The sequence below is a fragment of the Ascaphus truei genome, chromosome 4 (genome assembly GCF_040206685.1).
Source record: "Ascaphus truei isolate aAscTru1 chromosome 4, aAscTru1.hap1, whole genome shotgun sequence".
NCBI lineage: Eukaryota > Metazoa > Chordata > Amphibia > Anura > Ascaphidae > Ascaphus > Ascaphus truei.
The window spans coordinates 201,417,042-201,432,963 of record NC_134486.1 but is presented as its reverse complement, the minus strand read 5'-3'; the positions used below and the strand labels follow the sequence as shown (position 1 = coordinate 201,432,963).

Here is a 15,922-nt window from a genome sequence, read left to right as displayed (position 1 = left end):
AGACATTCTCAGGTGAAGCGCATAAGGGTTTCAAATACTAGCACATTTCCCAAACATTGGAAGTGTTGATTGATGCCTGAACCAGCAGCCATGTTGTTTTTTAAACAAAGGCTTCAAAGTTAACATGTTTAATAAGTCTGGATCCTGGGGATGCAGGAAGTTAAAACCAATGTGGCCATGCAGAAGGAACTTGACCTGCGTTGTAATATGTTGGGGGAAAATAAGTATTTTTGTTTCAGGATTGGTGCTTTAACAGCACATACTTTGTAGTATGGTGACGTGTTGCTTCCAACACAATGCTTATTAGGATTATAGTTCTGGATTCCGGTTTTCGGTGTTTTATTCTTCCAATGATTTTCCTTTTATTTAAAAAAAAAAAAAACTGAGTTCATCAGTGTTAACAATGAAAAAGTGACACGCATTTGAATTGTTTTATTGGTGCACTGTTTTTTATTTTCCATACTCCCCCATGCTGCCTTTATCTCCTACCTGAGGACAGGCCATCACAAGAGGAGGAATTTAAAGGAAAGGATGATTCATGAAGGATGATTGTTTATCGGTTTTAACCGAATGGGCAAGATGGTCAGTCGGTTGTGTTTTATCAGTGTTTTTTTAGTTCGAACCTAAAACGGGAATCCCTAATTATTCTTCAGTCACATTATGTAATTCACCATCAGTTTAAATATATGTATGTGTTCATGTGTTCTAAGCAGTGCAATGCCATAAGTTTGTTTCTTACTCCGGGAAAACACCTTAAGGCCTGTTCACTCAAATAGTCCTTCATGCGTCATACAGTGCCAGGATGTTTCTTATGGCATAGCACCACTTAGAATATACAGATGTAGCCTTCACCCGCTGGCCATGGGTGAAAACGTGTGGTAGCCCCGCCCTCTACTTGCACATGGCTGGCTTAAAACAATGGCCGCTTCTCCCGCTGGTGCATTATGTCCCACTGCTGTGGGCCAGCAGTTTCAATAACGATGGCTACAACTGTATGGCCCGCGTTGCTTTAGAAATTGCACCTTAAATTGCCATGTTTACCATAATTACATACGTGATGTGAAATAATAACTTCATGGCAGTAACGGCAGACATGACTGCCACCAAAATTACCCATTGTGAAAGTGCTGCATAAATGGCAACCTTTCAAAAATCACAGAGCTCCTGTGTGTCTCACACCGCTCAACCATACTATCGCTGATTGTGTGAATTTCAAAATTGTCTTACCTTGCAGAGACTTATAAGGCACACGTGGTCCACTAAACTGACCCCAAGGATTTTTTAGCGATTTACTAAGGTATACACCCGTTTTAGATATGTTACAAAAGTTTGCTCTCTTGGAAAAACCACAACTTGCTTCTGTGACCTACAGAGATTCTTGAAACATTTGCAAAACTAACCCCAAGACACCCCTGCACATCTCTGTGTTGATTGTAGAAAAGTACTGACTCAAGTTGTCATTGAGTCATTGAGTCATTGGAAAGGTATTTTGACAGTCCTGAGTTCTGTATTCCTCTTGGGCATGGTTGGTTTTCAGAGCTACAGTACTTTGTATAATGAGTACATAATTAACATACTTTGTCTCGTGCCATGTCTGCCTTTGTAGTCATGCAGGAATGTGGGTTATTTATATGAAAAATCTACTTAGTAGACTTTTTTTTTTGCCTTTGCCTAACCACAAAATATTTGTAATCTTTGAACACTTATAAACAGATTAGGGCAGACCTCGGGATATTTTTTAGGCTCATTATTTATATGTAGTGTCTAGGGGATTTGGATGTTTGGTTGCATTAGAACATAGTTCTTTGGACTTTTAGTATATTGTGAATATGGTGTTTTTCTGCATAGCTGTTTGTGATAGATGAAGGTAAAAATATTTGTTTATAAGAGTGGAAGGCAGTGTGCTTTCGGTTTCCTGAGAAATGCAAGTTCCAAAGAAAACAGATTTCCGAGATGTACATTCCATACCCACCCAATATGTAACTCTTCCTGTACTGGGTGTTTCTGATGCATATTACTGCACATTCTCTTTTGCATTCCAACTCCCAAACTGTGAAAGCCTGTTCTACTTCACAATATACACCGACATTGCGTGGTGTGGCTTGTCAATTATTTCAGACCAATGTATAGTTTCAAATCTCCAAAAAGCTTATTTATCCCCCCAAAATGTTCCCTATTAAATGCAACACAAATGCGTAAAGTTTACGTGATGCTACGGTTTCCAAATCTACAAATTGAACGTTTTAAGGCTAGAAATTCAGAAATGTGCACAGTATATCACTTAATGGAGAAATCAAAGCCGTTTTTAATTTTCTTCTTTTTTTAACATATAATTGAAGCAGGGGGTGTCCGGAGCTGAACCCCATTAATTAAAGCTCCGGAGACCCCCTGCTTCCGGAGATACTTACCTCCGTATGGTGTGTATAGCCTGCAAGTTTAAAGCTCCCGCATCAGGCATAAAGAAAAGGGATGGGGGGCGGAGGGGGGGAATTTTTCTCAGATGCAGAATTGTATGAATCCCATTATTCTATTGGCATTAGATAATTCTCCCTCCAATTCACATGTTTCCAAACCGCATGCATGGAGCAAGATAGCTTGAAACTGACTGACTGTTTTCTCCATATTGGCTTAAAAATACATAGGTGCATAGACCGTTCATTTGTATTATGCAAAGTACATAGTTTATTGGTGAAATGGTAAAAAGTCTTTGAAAACAAAGTCAAATGTTAGTGTTATTTTTCCCTAGCTGTGCTACATCCGAAGGAAGGGCAATTAGGTCCAGCACCAGAGCTGCGCAACAACTGTAATAACCCAGTACTACATGGTAGATGAGGTTGAAAAAAAGAATGTACTTTTGTTGAATTCTAATTGGGCGATATACTAGAATTGACACCATTACATAGTTCAGTTCAGCTTCTATAGTTTGTTTTTTTTCCTCATCTTTTTTTTTTTTTCTTTCTTTTTTTTCAGGTGCTAATTCATAGCCTGGAACACCTGCATGTATTTGTGCCAGATAACCTTTCCCGAGGAAAGACCGTTATTCTACAGTTGCTAAATGCTGCTGCTGGAATAGACTGCTCAAAGGATTGTGAGGAAGTGGCGTACGAGGCCTTTCTACTAATGACCAAGCACACGGAGAGAGACAATGAGCTGGAGGACAGCTGGAGCTGCTGGGAAGGGCAGACCATCAAAATAGTACCTCCAGTGGAAACTGCAGATACTCTGAGAAGTGTGCAGGCATGTACAGTACGAGGCACTTTCTACGTCGTCTAAAGTGGCTTTATCCTTGTTTATGGTCTGGAATGTTGCAAAGCAACATGGTTTTACAATCTGTAATTATCCTAGTGTGATCATTTTATATGCAGGGTTTCACATTCATTATATTTCGAGATATGCCCTCTGACTTCACTATATTTAGCGGTAGTAGAGAACGTTGTTATTGTGTTAGACATTGCTTTTCGGCCATGCGTCATTAACATGGAGCACAGACTACTGTCTGTGTAGGTCTCCCAACACATCAATGTAATTGTAAACTGATTAAAGCAGGGATATCTTTATCCTAATACTGTACTTACAATACATGTATAGGTGAGCTAAACATAAAAGTATTTGTTGTATTGTTTTGAGTATTACTTAATTCACTGTACTCTACTCTGTAAAGAACTGCGTACAAGGCTGGGTTATATGAATAGTTTAGCAAATAGCTTGACTAGGTCATAAGGTATCTTATGGAACAGTGCCACTTGGCAAATATGACCCTATACGACTAGCCCATAGTCACAAGGATCTGCCATTTGTTCATTGTCCCAGTTGAGAAACCCTAATGGGAATTCTAGACCTCTGTTGGGTTATGAATAGTTTTCATTCAGTCGGTAATGATACATTATGCAGCACAATATTCAATCATTGCAAAAAGGAACAGGTCATTGTTAAAAATAGACCCTATTGCATTGCAGGCCCCACTTGACCATGATGGGGATATTGATTTGTTGGGTTTGCTTATGTCAGGTTTTCTGTTTTATCTTGCACCACTAGGTTGACAACCTCCTCCTGGTGGTGATGCAGTCAGCCCACCTGATGAGCCATAGAAAGGTTTTTCAGCACTCCATTGAAGGGCTTTTATCTCTACGCCTTGAACAGACGTCAAGTCATCCAGTGATTGCAGGGGCTTTACATCAGCTCAAGGTAAAAGGAAGCAAGAGAACATCGATTGTTTGTATCTGCAGATGGAAGTGCTCTCCTGGCATATACTGAATACACTGAATCTGTGCTGGCATAAAGGCGGTTACTACACACCCTATTTGATGATTACTTTTAACCCCTTTGATGCCAGAGCAAAGTATTGCAGGCCCTTGTTGCAGACATGGTTCAAAACAATGTTTTATAACATTAAATATAAAAGCAATCACCTTTTATAAAATATAGATACACTAAAGGATTTGCAATCACTACATTGGTATTGTATTAATTCATTCATTTATTCATTCCAGACTACCACTATCTGTTTTTCTGAACACTATTTGGCCCGGAATCTCTGCTTTTATTGGGTTCAAGACCTAAATGAAATGATGCAGACATCATATTGTATATGAATCTAACATGGATTCTCTGGCAAAACTATGTGATGTGCCTCCAACTTTAAAAACATACATCTCCTCCATTAGATGTGCCTCAGCAGATAGAAGTACATATTGGTAATAGGAAAGGCAGACAATACAGATATGGTCATGTCACAATGTTGGTAACCCTACAATGCTGTATTAAGAAGCTTCATGGGCTTCCAGCAAGTTAAAGCAGCAACCCCACCTAGTCATAAACATATATATTTTCTATTGCAAATGTTTGGATAATTTTATGTTCATTACATATTGCACTTCTAAATCTTCTGTTGTTCTTGGAGAAGTGTTTGATCCATAAAACTTGTACAGTATCAACAAACACTTAGCTAATGCAAATAAAGACACAACATACTGCTAAAGTACTCCCTTTTTTGCATCATTAAACTACCTACACAGTATCTCATTCATTCATTCATTCATTTTTCTTTACATGGCTTCCCAATTTTCTCTACTTTTACGTGTTTGTAGGACGTACCTGGCTGAGAGTCGCAACACACCAGGGTGCTGCGACCTCTTGGTTGAGGTTTGCTGCATGTACCACGCATGACGCATTTGTGTTCGTCCTTGTAGAGTGAAGCACTGCAACTCTGCAACAAGATCAGCAGCGCCATCGACCGGGTGGAGCAGATGTTTACCTCCGAGTTTGAAGCCGAGGTTGAGGAATCCGAATCGGCCACTTTGCAGCAGTACTACCGAGAAGCAATGATTCAAGGTTACAACTTTGGTTTCGAGGTAAGGAGGCAAAATATACGTGTTTTTGTTCAACCAAATGCTTGCATTAGGCAGCTGGCTTCAGAGAACACGATGGTCGGAACAAGGGAGAAGCTGGGACATGGAGAACAAAAAATCATATACAGAATGGAAACTTAATTTTTTTTTTACAGGTTTAAATGATTTCCTTGAAAGCGGCAGTCCCTACATTTAAGTTTTTGTTTTCATGTACTGTACCTCCTGGTTCACAAGATATCTGAATTTTTTTTCTGCGAGTGTGAAGAAACTACAATTACGGCTGCTGGGTCATCAATAGGATGTCACAACATCACCCGATGACATTGTAGCTTTCTATTGGTTGCCCTAGTTTGGCTGACCCAGTGGCCATTTTCTGTCCCAACGGGCGACTATTTCTGCCTGGTGAATAACCGCTTATATCTCAGGAACCCGGGAGGTTGCGGGACCGTGGATCATCTCTGGTTCCGGTAATGTAAAATAAATAAATAATAATAATTAAACCACAGTTGGGGCTACTGCTTTAAGGTACAAAACCCTTAAAATAGATTTTTTTTTTCCTCTGTGGAAGAACTGCAAAATATGAAACGCATTCAGCACTCTGATACACGTGCATTTCTTCTTAGAAATAGTTTCTATTGCTTTAATAATAATAATTTTATACAGTTTGGCAGTGCATCAGGATCTACATTTACACGACTACAAATGTAAAACAGTGATACTAGCTGCAGTTATAAAACAGAGAAGTGCTAATATCTTTTTGACCTACCAGAGAATTTTTTTTTTTTACATTTGTGTTTACAAGGTTTTGTAATGAAACCTAACAAAAGCAATGAAGCAGAGTTCCCCAAACGAGATACAAAGTAGATCTCTGCTTACAAGTTTCTTAATGCTACGTCTTCCATTTATTTAGAAGGGCACAGAAGTGTGCAACGTTTCAGGTCCCATATGGACCTTTAATCCATATGGGACTTGAAACGTTGCACACTTCCCTGCCCTTCTAAATAAACAGAAGACCCTGCATTAAGAAACTTGTGAGTAGAGATCTACTTTGTGTCTGGTTTGGGGAACTCTGCTTCATTGCTTTTGGTATTTATTCCGTTCTTGCCCCACACACAGAGTTTTCCCTATAGAATGTATTTTTTTGTAATGAAACATAAGCCTTTGGAAAGCAGATTATAACTGTGATCATCTCACCTTTCCAGGATTGCAGCACTTCTTAAAAACATTTTTATAGCATTTATTATGCACCCAGATGTAGACACGTGTAGTGGGGTGTGGTGACACAAAGCTTTGACTTTGTGTTAAGTGACATAATGTTACCAGATTGAGCAATTATACATAAATCTTTCAGCCGTGACTGCCCCTCCTGATAACATTTCTGTTCATGAAATTTCCCTTCAACGGGCGGACCCACATAACAGGCGGAAAATAAAACATTTTAACAGTTTATAAACGTAAGCGGCTGCTATAGAAAGATTCCATCGCCCATAAAGTGGAGCTTTTACTTGTTTCCTGTGATCGTTATTTTTAATTCATTCTTATTAGAGACTTATTGTACTGCACACTTAACTGTTTAACTAATGAAAGCATCGGAATTACTTCGTAAGAGATTATCCGTACTCCAATAAACGAATAATTTGAGAATAGGGGGCAGCAGTGCAGGCTCAAGGGAAGACAATCGTAGTTAATTCCAAGTACTCCAACCACATCAAATGTTTGTAATCAGAGCATCTATTCCATACCAGTGGCGGAATGGAGATGCCTCAAATACATCATCATTACTTTTACAGGAGAAAAAACAAGGAGGCTTGACAATTTATCTGTACACGCAGTCATAATGCACACGAGAGTAGGTGAAGATCTTAAATAAGTCTCCAAAACATTTGGTTACCATTAAAATATTAATAGTAAAACATTTTTTAAAGTGCAGGCTTTTTGTGATAATAAAAAGGCAATACAGGCATACCCCGGTTTAAGGACACTCACTTTAAGTACACTCGCGAGTAAGGACATATTTTCAATAGCCCCATACTCCTGTGTCCGTACGCTCGCTTCGCGAGTACGGACACTTCTTCTGCTCTACAGACCGCCGTAGTAGTGACGCGCTGATTCCCAATAGGCAAATGGCAGCTTGCGCATGCAAGCATGTCCTGAACAGCAATACCGGCTTCCTACCTGTACAGAAGCATCGATAAATGGAAAAAAGGTAGTGCTTCACTTTAAGTACATTTTCGCTTTACATACATGCTCTGGACCCATTGCGTACGTTAATGCGGGGTATGTCTGTAACCTATTAATCATAGAAGGAACTATAGTGTTAACCTGTAACTTAAAATCCATGTGCGAATTCTCAGGTTAATCTAGGGCGGCTTTGTTTAAAAATCACTGTGTCGTTCTCCACTGCATAAATTAATCCACACGCAAAAAAATTATCATTTTTATCTTTGTCGCAATAAAGAAAACTTTACCCCCAACACACCAGAAGTCTGTGTTGCACGAGTGCTATAAGCATTGCCTGTCAGACAAAAATCAAATCTTAAAATATGTATTTTTAAAGGGAGTCTTTGACTATGACTAGGGCTCGGAATAAATACCACTTGTCCACTCGCCGGGGATGGGTGGAAAATCGGTGGTGACTTGTGGAGCCAAGAAAAACCTGCGACTTCAAAAGAACCTCTTCCAATCTGTTAATCACCACTCTGCTTGCAGAAGTCACGCCCAACAATGCCTCGCATAGCACTGGGTAATAATGTAGTGTGGGGCGCGACTTCGGCATGCAGAGCAATGATTGATAGCTCTTTTTCGGAAGACATTCTTCAGGTGCCGCGGTCTTTTCCGTGCTGGCCCCTGCAGTGAAGACATGGCATCCTATAGTGGTCCGGTGCAGGTAAGTTACGTTTTCAAGCCCTGGGTATTTTAACTGTCTACTAAGTTACTGGACTCGAGAGAATTTTGTGGATTTTTTTTTTTTTTTTTACAATATATAAGAAATAGATTTGTTGCTTTTGTCTCCCTTTTGGGTTGTTTTAAGACCTAATGGATGCTTCCACTCATTAATTTATGTGTGCGATGTTACCCTTCCATCATTATTGCATTTTATTAGGGGACACTGACCCAATTTACCTAAAAACACTGTCTCCAGAGTGCGCAAGTTAAAAAGGCAATATGACATCTCCCAAATTGGGATCACTGAAATCTCTGAGTGGAAAGGGTGACACGAAGAGGCAGAGATATAAACATTGTACTTTTTGTATTTTCTTATCTTCCAAGTACCATAAAGAAGTGGTTCGTCTGATGTCTGGGGAGTTCAGACAGAAAATTGGTGACAAGTACATCAGCTTCGCCAGAAAGTGGATGAATTACGTGCTGACGAAATGTGAAAGTGGTCGAGGCACCAGACCGAGGTAAAAAATAATAGGACAAAGCCTTAGTATTGCATGGGCACTATAGATGTGTGTGTGTGTGTATGTATATATATATATATATATATATATATATATATATATATTATAATCATCGTGAATTAACTACAAATAGGCATGTTAGTGCAGGTGCGATACTAAAGAGTAAACTCTACAGAGGTTACTCTAAATATTTATCAATATATATGTCGCCACTGTCACTTTGTCATTTTACCGTTTTGTACTCTGCAGCTATATACATTACAAACTCAGTTGGTCCTGCTCTGGCAGACACCTCAATGCAAATTTAGGCAGTGTTACAGACCCGATAGTCAGACCGCGATTTTGCTTTTGTGTCCTTTGGTCCAAAATATGCAAACAATGTACAAGGCAGCACATTTCCCAGGGAGACAGGTGAATAAAAATTGAAAAATATTTATTGTCTATTAAACATTACAAAATGGTGTGAACCCTCCTACGCGTTTCACACACCTGCTTCTAGGTTCCCTGATTGGTGCTTTACAGCGAGTTAATGGCAGCAGAGCAAACATTGGACTTAATTAGCTGTAAACACGAAAAAGTTTAGTCTTGGTTTCTGTGCTATATTGCCTTAGGATAAGCACAGTTTTAGAGGTGTGATGGCAGAAAGGAAGAATATTTGTATAATTGCAGCCTTGGGGCTATTACAAAATGGTGTTGAGCCATGAGACCCCTAACAGGCCCATATGACCTATTCACTTGTAGGGCCTTAGTCTTCTACATCAGAGGATTCCAAATCCAGTTTTATGGCTATCCTCATTAGTACAGGTGGCTCAATCATTTTGACTGAACCACCTGTACTCAAGCAGTGGTATCCTTAAACCCTGCACTGTTAGGGATCCTTGAGGACTGGAGTTGGGAACCATTGTTCTGCATCATTTTGCACATTTATTTAAAAATAACCCTTCCAATGCTATAACACTTTTCAAAGTGTCATATAAAACTCCTTTCACTTCTTCGTTCTGAAAGACAAATCAGATGCATGAAAATGTGCACTGTGTGGGTGGGGTGGGAAGACACTTCACACAGATATACAGTCGCTTAATCTCTTTAGTGCCAGGGCGGAAGTTTAATAAAGTAGAAGAAGGCAGGAGGAGGAATATAGCAGTACTCATTTGGGATAAACTAGTAGTTTATTTGGTTTAATAATAGTTTTTTCTTAAATAGCTCTGGCAATGTACACAGCCTGTACATACAATTTAGCCGGCACTGTCTTGAAGAGCTTACAATATAATTTTGGTTAACAAAACACAAAACCCCAGCAAGCTCTTTTTGGGAACCCCTGACCCGGGCGAGTGGATTTAACCCCCGGGCGAGTAAATATTGGCCCAAGCAGCACACGTTTGGTACTAGGTGGCGAGTAGATTTTTTTGTGTGGCGAGTAGATTTTGTGGTGATTTGTCAACCACTGTATATAAGTGTCAAAAAGGAGTGCTATTGAGCGTGGCATATGTATACAACAGACGACAGAGAAGCCCAATGCTACATCCAACATGACAAAAATACTAATATAACTCTATTAGGATTAAAATTCTCATTTACCTCTATTAGGAGGGAGAAAGACCACATTGGATCTAAATATTATTTTGGTGCCTGAGGCACAGGGAGGTTGATTGACTTGCCCAAGGTCACAAAGAGCTGACACTGGGAATTGAACTAGATTTACCTGCTTCAAGACAGTGACATTACCACTGAGCGACCCTCAAGCTTTTGACTGAATCCAGTGCAGTTTTTTTTAATATACGCATGTTGCCGACATTATTGCTCCCGCTGGCGCGTTTCAGCAGGACACTCAACGCTTCAGCAGGAGCAGAAACCATTGTCTTTGAATTAGGCACGTGCGGGAAAAGGGCGGGGCCAATGCGTTACTGCAGCCTCTGGCGCGTGCAAGCGAGGGCAATAATATCTGCTACATCTGCACATAACTTCAGACAGACTTGTCTGCAACTATTGGCATGTCTTGAGGTAAACTGAAAATATGGTATAACTAGGGGTTAAACCAACAATCATCATTACTGATGAATCACATAGTGGATATTATCCAGTTCAACCTTTGAGCTATTTATAGGAGCCCTGGAGAATATATGTTCGTGATGTTAATCACTGCTGTAGCATCACTACCTACCCAAGATCCTCCTTATCAGCTTTCTATTTCGGTTCTTCTGAAGAATCAATGTACATGACCGGGTTGAATTAGGTCCGTTATCTCTTTTCTATGGCAACTAAATCATCGATAATCCTTTCTGTGTGTGTGTGCGTGTGGTTCTTAGGAGTTGTACCATGGTGTCATAAATTAATATTTGATATAATTTGTATTCTGTTCTACGTGGGTTTTTTTTTTTTAATATTTATTTAACATTTTTACACCTTGATCAAATAAATTATTTTAATATACGTTGTCCAATTTAGGGGCTTAATAAACTCTGAAGCGGCCAATCTCACGGCTGAAACATTCGCTTTGGATTTTATTGAATAAGTGTGTTGTGTACATACAAATGGGTTTACAGTAGATTTAAGTCAAGACTACTCTTAAAAACCACCGCTGTCATGTGACCACGGCACCGAATACAGGTTAACTAGTGATATACTGATGTAAGCAAGTTTAAATTGATGAAAAAGTTTACGTACAGCATGAGATTTTGTGATTTCAAAAGAGCATTCTCTCCTAGGACTACAGTGAACTTGGGACAGTAGCCTATGTATAGGGTTAAATGTAGCTGGCTGATGTGATTAAAAAAGATCATCAAACAAGTATTAGTTCTTTTTTTTTTTTTCATGTTAAACAAGAGCTTTGGAGGGTTTTTCCAATCTTTATTGAATGTCTGTTGATGATGACAGTTTGCCCTCAAACTGGAGGCGCGTTTTGCTTTTGTTTTTTCCATTGCTTGCACAGCAATTAGCCATCATTAGTCAGATAAACATAAGTAGCTGATATGCTTGAATGCAGCTGAACCAGGGAAAACATTAATTTGTAACAGGATGCAAGTACTATAAACAAAATTGTTATTTTTATTGGGGGATGTAAGTAAGATGATTACACCGATAGGTTGTGAAATAGTATTTTATTTTTGTAAAATTCTACAGGACCGCTTTTCCCTTTAAAGGTGTAGTCACCCCACTGGAGCAATTCCGTTATTATAAAACGGATGCTGCGAGAATCGTTTCAGCCACCCTGCGGAAGCAGAAGGCCTGTGCTCCTAGCTCTCCATTGGATTAAGCCTAATGGGTGTACGTACAGATGTAGCAAGACTTACTGTCCTTGGTGCTGCAATTTTTGGCCTTACTGAAGACTTGCTGTCCTTGGGTCTACAGCTCTCGCGGCCCTGAGGACAGTAAGTTGTCCTGAAGGATTGACTCTGCGGTATTCCATGCTTCTAAATGGGACCCACACCGTTAATTCTTTTGGGCTATCTGCAGGTAGAGAGAATACCGATTCTCACCTTCCAGATGAGCTGCTCAGCCGTCTCTGCATTTCATTCTCTGCAGCTGTGTCCCCGCTGAAGGTTAGGCTAGGTCCCCAGTGGCTGCTGCGGCGCGCGCTACGGCGTTTCCACCACACACAAGGCACAGCCCTCTATGGGGCAGGCTCCAGTCGGCGTGTGTGCGTGCACGCACAAACCACGATGCGCAACTGCCTTGGCCAAAAGACAAGATTTTTGGCGCGGCGTCCGTGCATTGGCAACGTCACGGCAGCATTTCAGCCAATGAGGGCGAACCAGCCACGTGACGTCATGGCCGCGCCCTCCAGTCGCGAGTGATCTGAAGTCCATCAGATCGCTCGGCTGGAGGAGGAGAGCGTAGAGGGGCGCTCCGTCGCGCGCACACTGGGACTAGTCTAAGATGCAGGGCTGTATTTACTTTAATTTACTTTACTATGACATAGGTGCCATATGGGTCTCTACATCATGAGGCGGAGGCTATATGGCCATATACTGTATACGGTAATCTACATCATCAACCTTGTGACCACGTTCGGGCTGCGGTTTTCCGCATTTTGTTTCCGCGGCCACAAGGAAAGTAAGTCTTGCTACATCTGTACGTGTACTTACTGTACGTATTCCACTGAGAACTTTAGACTAGCTCAGCAGGCATATGTTTTCCATCCCTGGCAGCTGGAAAGGTGTTTTCTCAAATCCCTCTCGGGTTCTTTCAATTGAAAAATGGCTTTATATTAAGTAGGTGGATAACAAAACCCCTTTAGTGCCACATTTATTTTCCAAAGCCTTGTAAGCTCCTGAACGTACACATGTCTAATTAGAAATGCATACCTGTTTGTTAATAATGGTCAACGTTTACAGATTTGTAATTCCCCCTTTTGTTAACCCTAATTCTGCACTTTATGAAATCATTTACAATAGTTAACCACATCCATGAATATACAAAACTGATGTTGACCATCTATTAAGCCAAATAGGTGAAAATAGACTTCCTTTATTGAATCGGTAAATGTGTGTGCTCTGTTAAGCTCAGCACGACTTTTTAATTAACTGTAAGGCCGGGTTGTACAGGGAGGGAGCAGATTAATATCTGCTTGTGCAACTTGTTTCTGAGACGTTGCTTTTAAATAAAGAGCTCGTGTCTCTGTATCCTCCATCTCTACATGCATTACACCCCCATCTGGAGAGCCACTGTTAGGTTGCTGGCCAAACTGAGACAGATGGCATGACATCTACAATGTAAAAAGTAGTACCCAATAGCTTAAACAAATAAAATGCATGACTGAAAACAACATCTACAGAAAGCAGGAGATGTTGTTTCATTCACTTTAAGCATACAGATTTAGGAATAAAACTTTTTTTTATTGGTTCAACATTTAAGCATCTAAGTGCATGTGTATGCACACAAAGTAGACACATACACACACATACACACACATACACACACACTAACTGGTAATGATCGGGGAACTTCTATTATTGGTTCAACATTTAAGAGCACATGTATGCACATACAGTATACACACATACAGGCTGGGACCTTCGGCTAAATTAAAACAACCAGAACACGGACTACTGAACTGATAATGATCAGCTGGTTAGGGACGTGTGTGTGTGTGTATAAGTATATATAAATATATTTTTAAAATACACATTGTGTAGTTCATATGATCTTGGCATATAATAAACTGCAAAACATTGATCTAATTTTACACAGATTATTTTGTCAACTGGAAAAGATATTAATTGCATTTGTATGTTAACCTGTATAGTGCCCTAATGAGGTATCTGGCATGTCATGGGCCCTGATACTGCGGTGTATTAATAATTAATAAATAAGAGAGGGTGCATATTCATTGTTCTAACAGACATTGTGCGTCATCACAATGTACAGATACAGTAGGCTACATTGCTCTTTTAGTGGGGATATGTTTGGATATTCTGCACCAGCGGAATGGGAAGTTTTGCCGCCATCAAACACCTTGCCGTTCACGATGCCATCTTTAAATGTCCCACTCCGTGGACAGAAGCGGGCACGCGGGACATCTTTACATGTGCAGCGCCACTCCAAGGACATTTAAATGTTGCTTCAAAGCGGCAGCAGCGCAGGGCATCTTTAAACATGGCGTTGTTGAGATCGTGAGCGGCGAGGTGTCCTGGCGATGAGTTCTCTCGATGGCAACATGTGGCGGCAGAGCACAGGCGACAGTTTTGGTCAGCACTGATTCAATTCAATGGAAACTCTGTGATATTCTGAGTTATAACAGTAATATAATGAGTTTTCTGGGGGGGGGGGGGGGGAGAAGTGTGTCACGTGCTTTATATGTATAGTAGATACTACAGTACTTCACCGTGGCAGTGTTTGATGGTGATCGACTCCTCTCTTCTGTCTTGCAGGTGGGCAACTCAAGGTTTTGACTATCTGCAAGCCATTGAGCCAGCATTCATTTCAGCCCTTCCCGAGGACGACTTTCTGGTAAGGAGGTCTCTTTGTACCCCCCTCCCCATTGCTTTATTTTCTACCATTAAATGTGTTCTTCCAGTCAAGGCAAGCTAGAACATCACACGCGTTCTTGGATTACTCAAGGGATTTTTTCACCTTTTCAATCGCCATAATTTATTTTGTATCTGGTTGTAGCCACTACTTGCTTCACATTGCATAGCTAGTAATCAACCTCACACTGTGAGTAGGTTTATTGGCTATGCACTTCTTTAACCCAACCTGTGCTAAAAAAAAGCTGTGTAATAAGGCAGGCATAACTTTATAGGGGTCCATGTTAAAATGGGCATGATGCAATAATTTACACTGTGAGTGGTCATTTGCATGTTATTACCCAGAATCCCTGGCTACAGTGGAATCTGTGTATGATAAAAGATCATGGGGAAAGGCAGGGCTGCAGACCTGTGAGAGACATGTGAATATGCTCACAAGTGGTATTTTTATTTGCTGTACACTGGTACGGTGGAGGGTTTTTGTCAGTTTTTTACTCACCATAATTTATTTTGTGTCTGGATTACTGGGAAATCCTATGGGGTGTTTTTTTTTTTCCCCCAATGGTTTTGCCCCACATTTTAAATAGATATTTAGACACAAAACAGAGACCGACCATGTAGTAAAACTACTGTAAACTAACGATTTGTATCACATTTAAGCTGTCATTTCATACACCAGTGGAAGGAATGATTTTCTGAGAGATGATTTTGAGACCATGCTAACCTTTAGGCGGCTCTGTGGAGAGCTCCATTTTAGCCTCCCTGACACTTAATGTTTCAAACGCTTATCTGAACGGAGGATCAGATTTATATTCAAGTTCTTTTTTTTTTTTTAAGTGTTGCAAAGGGCAATAAGAGATCTCTTAAAGGACGCAAAAAAAAGGCTATTGGCACAGACACTTTAAATTACCTGAATCAAAGAAACCCAAGTGTAATGGTAGCCTGCAGTGGGAGACCTTTTTGTGTGGTGGTCTCCGTGCTAAGCAGCTCTCAAATGTATTGTGGGGACAATATATTACTGTATGTCTATGCTGGTTTTCCAGTCTTTTTTTATTTTGCGTTAAATAATGCACCGTGAATGACGCGCTGTCCAGCGTTAACAGGATCAATAACGGTGGCTACATCTGTGCTGCATGCATTGTCATTTATTGCAGAGGATGCTGGTGTCCATGCATCTCCAGGCAGATATTCTTGTTCTATCATA

At 40.3% G+C, this 15,922-nt stretch overlaps 1 protein-coding gene across 6 annotated transcripts in view; it reads left to right on the top strand.

Annotated features, from left to right (window-relative positions):
* The window catches only part of MAP3K4 (mitogen-activated protein kinase kinase kinase 4), a 188,216-nt gene that overhangs the window by 131,762 nt on the left and 40,532 nt on the right, over positions 1-15,922 (top strand). For all 6 annotated transcript variants that reach the window (XM_075596742.1, XM_075596747.1, XM_075596743.1 and 3 more), the window contains 5 exons: positions 2,971-3,237; positions 4,036-4,185; positions 5,190-5,351; positions 8,619-8,752; positions 14,623-14,701. In XM_075596742.1, the coding sequence (XP_075452857.1) occupies positions 2,971-3,237; positions 4,036-4,185; positions 5,190-5,351; positions 8,619-8,752; positions 14,623-14,701 (792 nt within the window). The remainder of the gene's footprint in view (positions 1-2,970; positions 3,238-4,035; positions 4,186-5,189; positions 5,352-8,618; positions 8,753-14,622; positions 14,702-15,922) is intronic.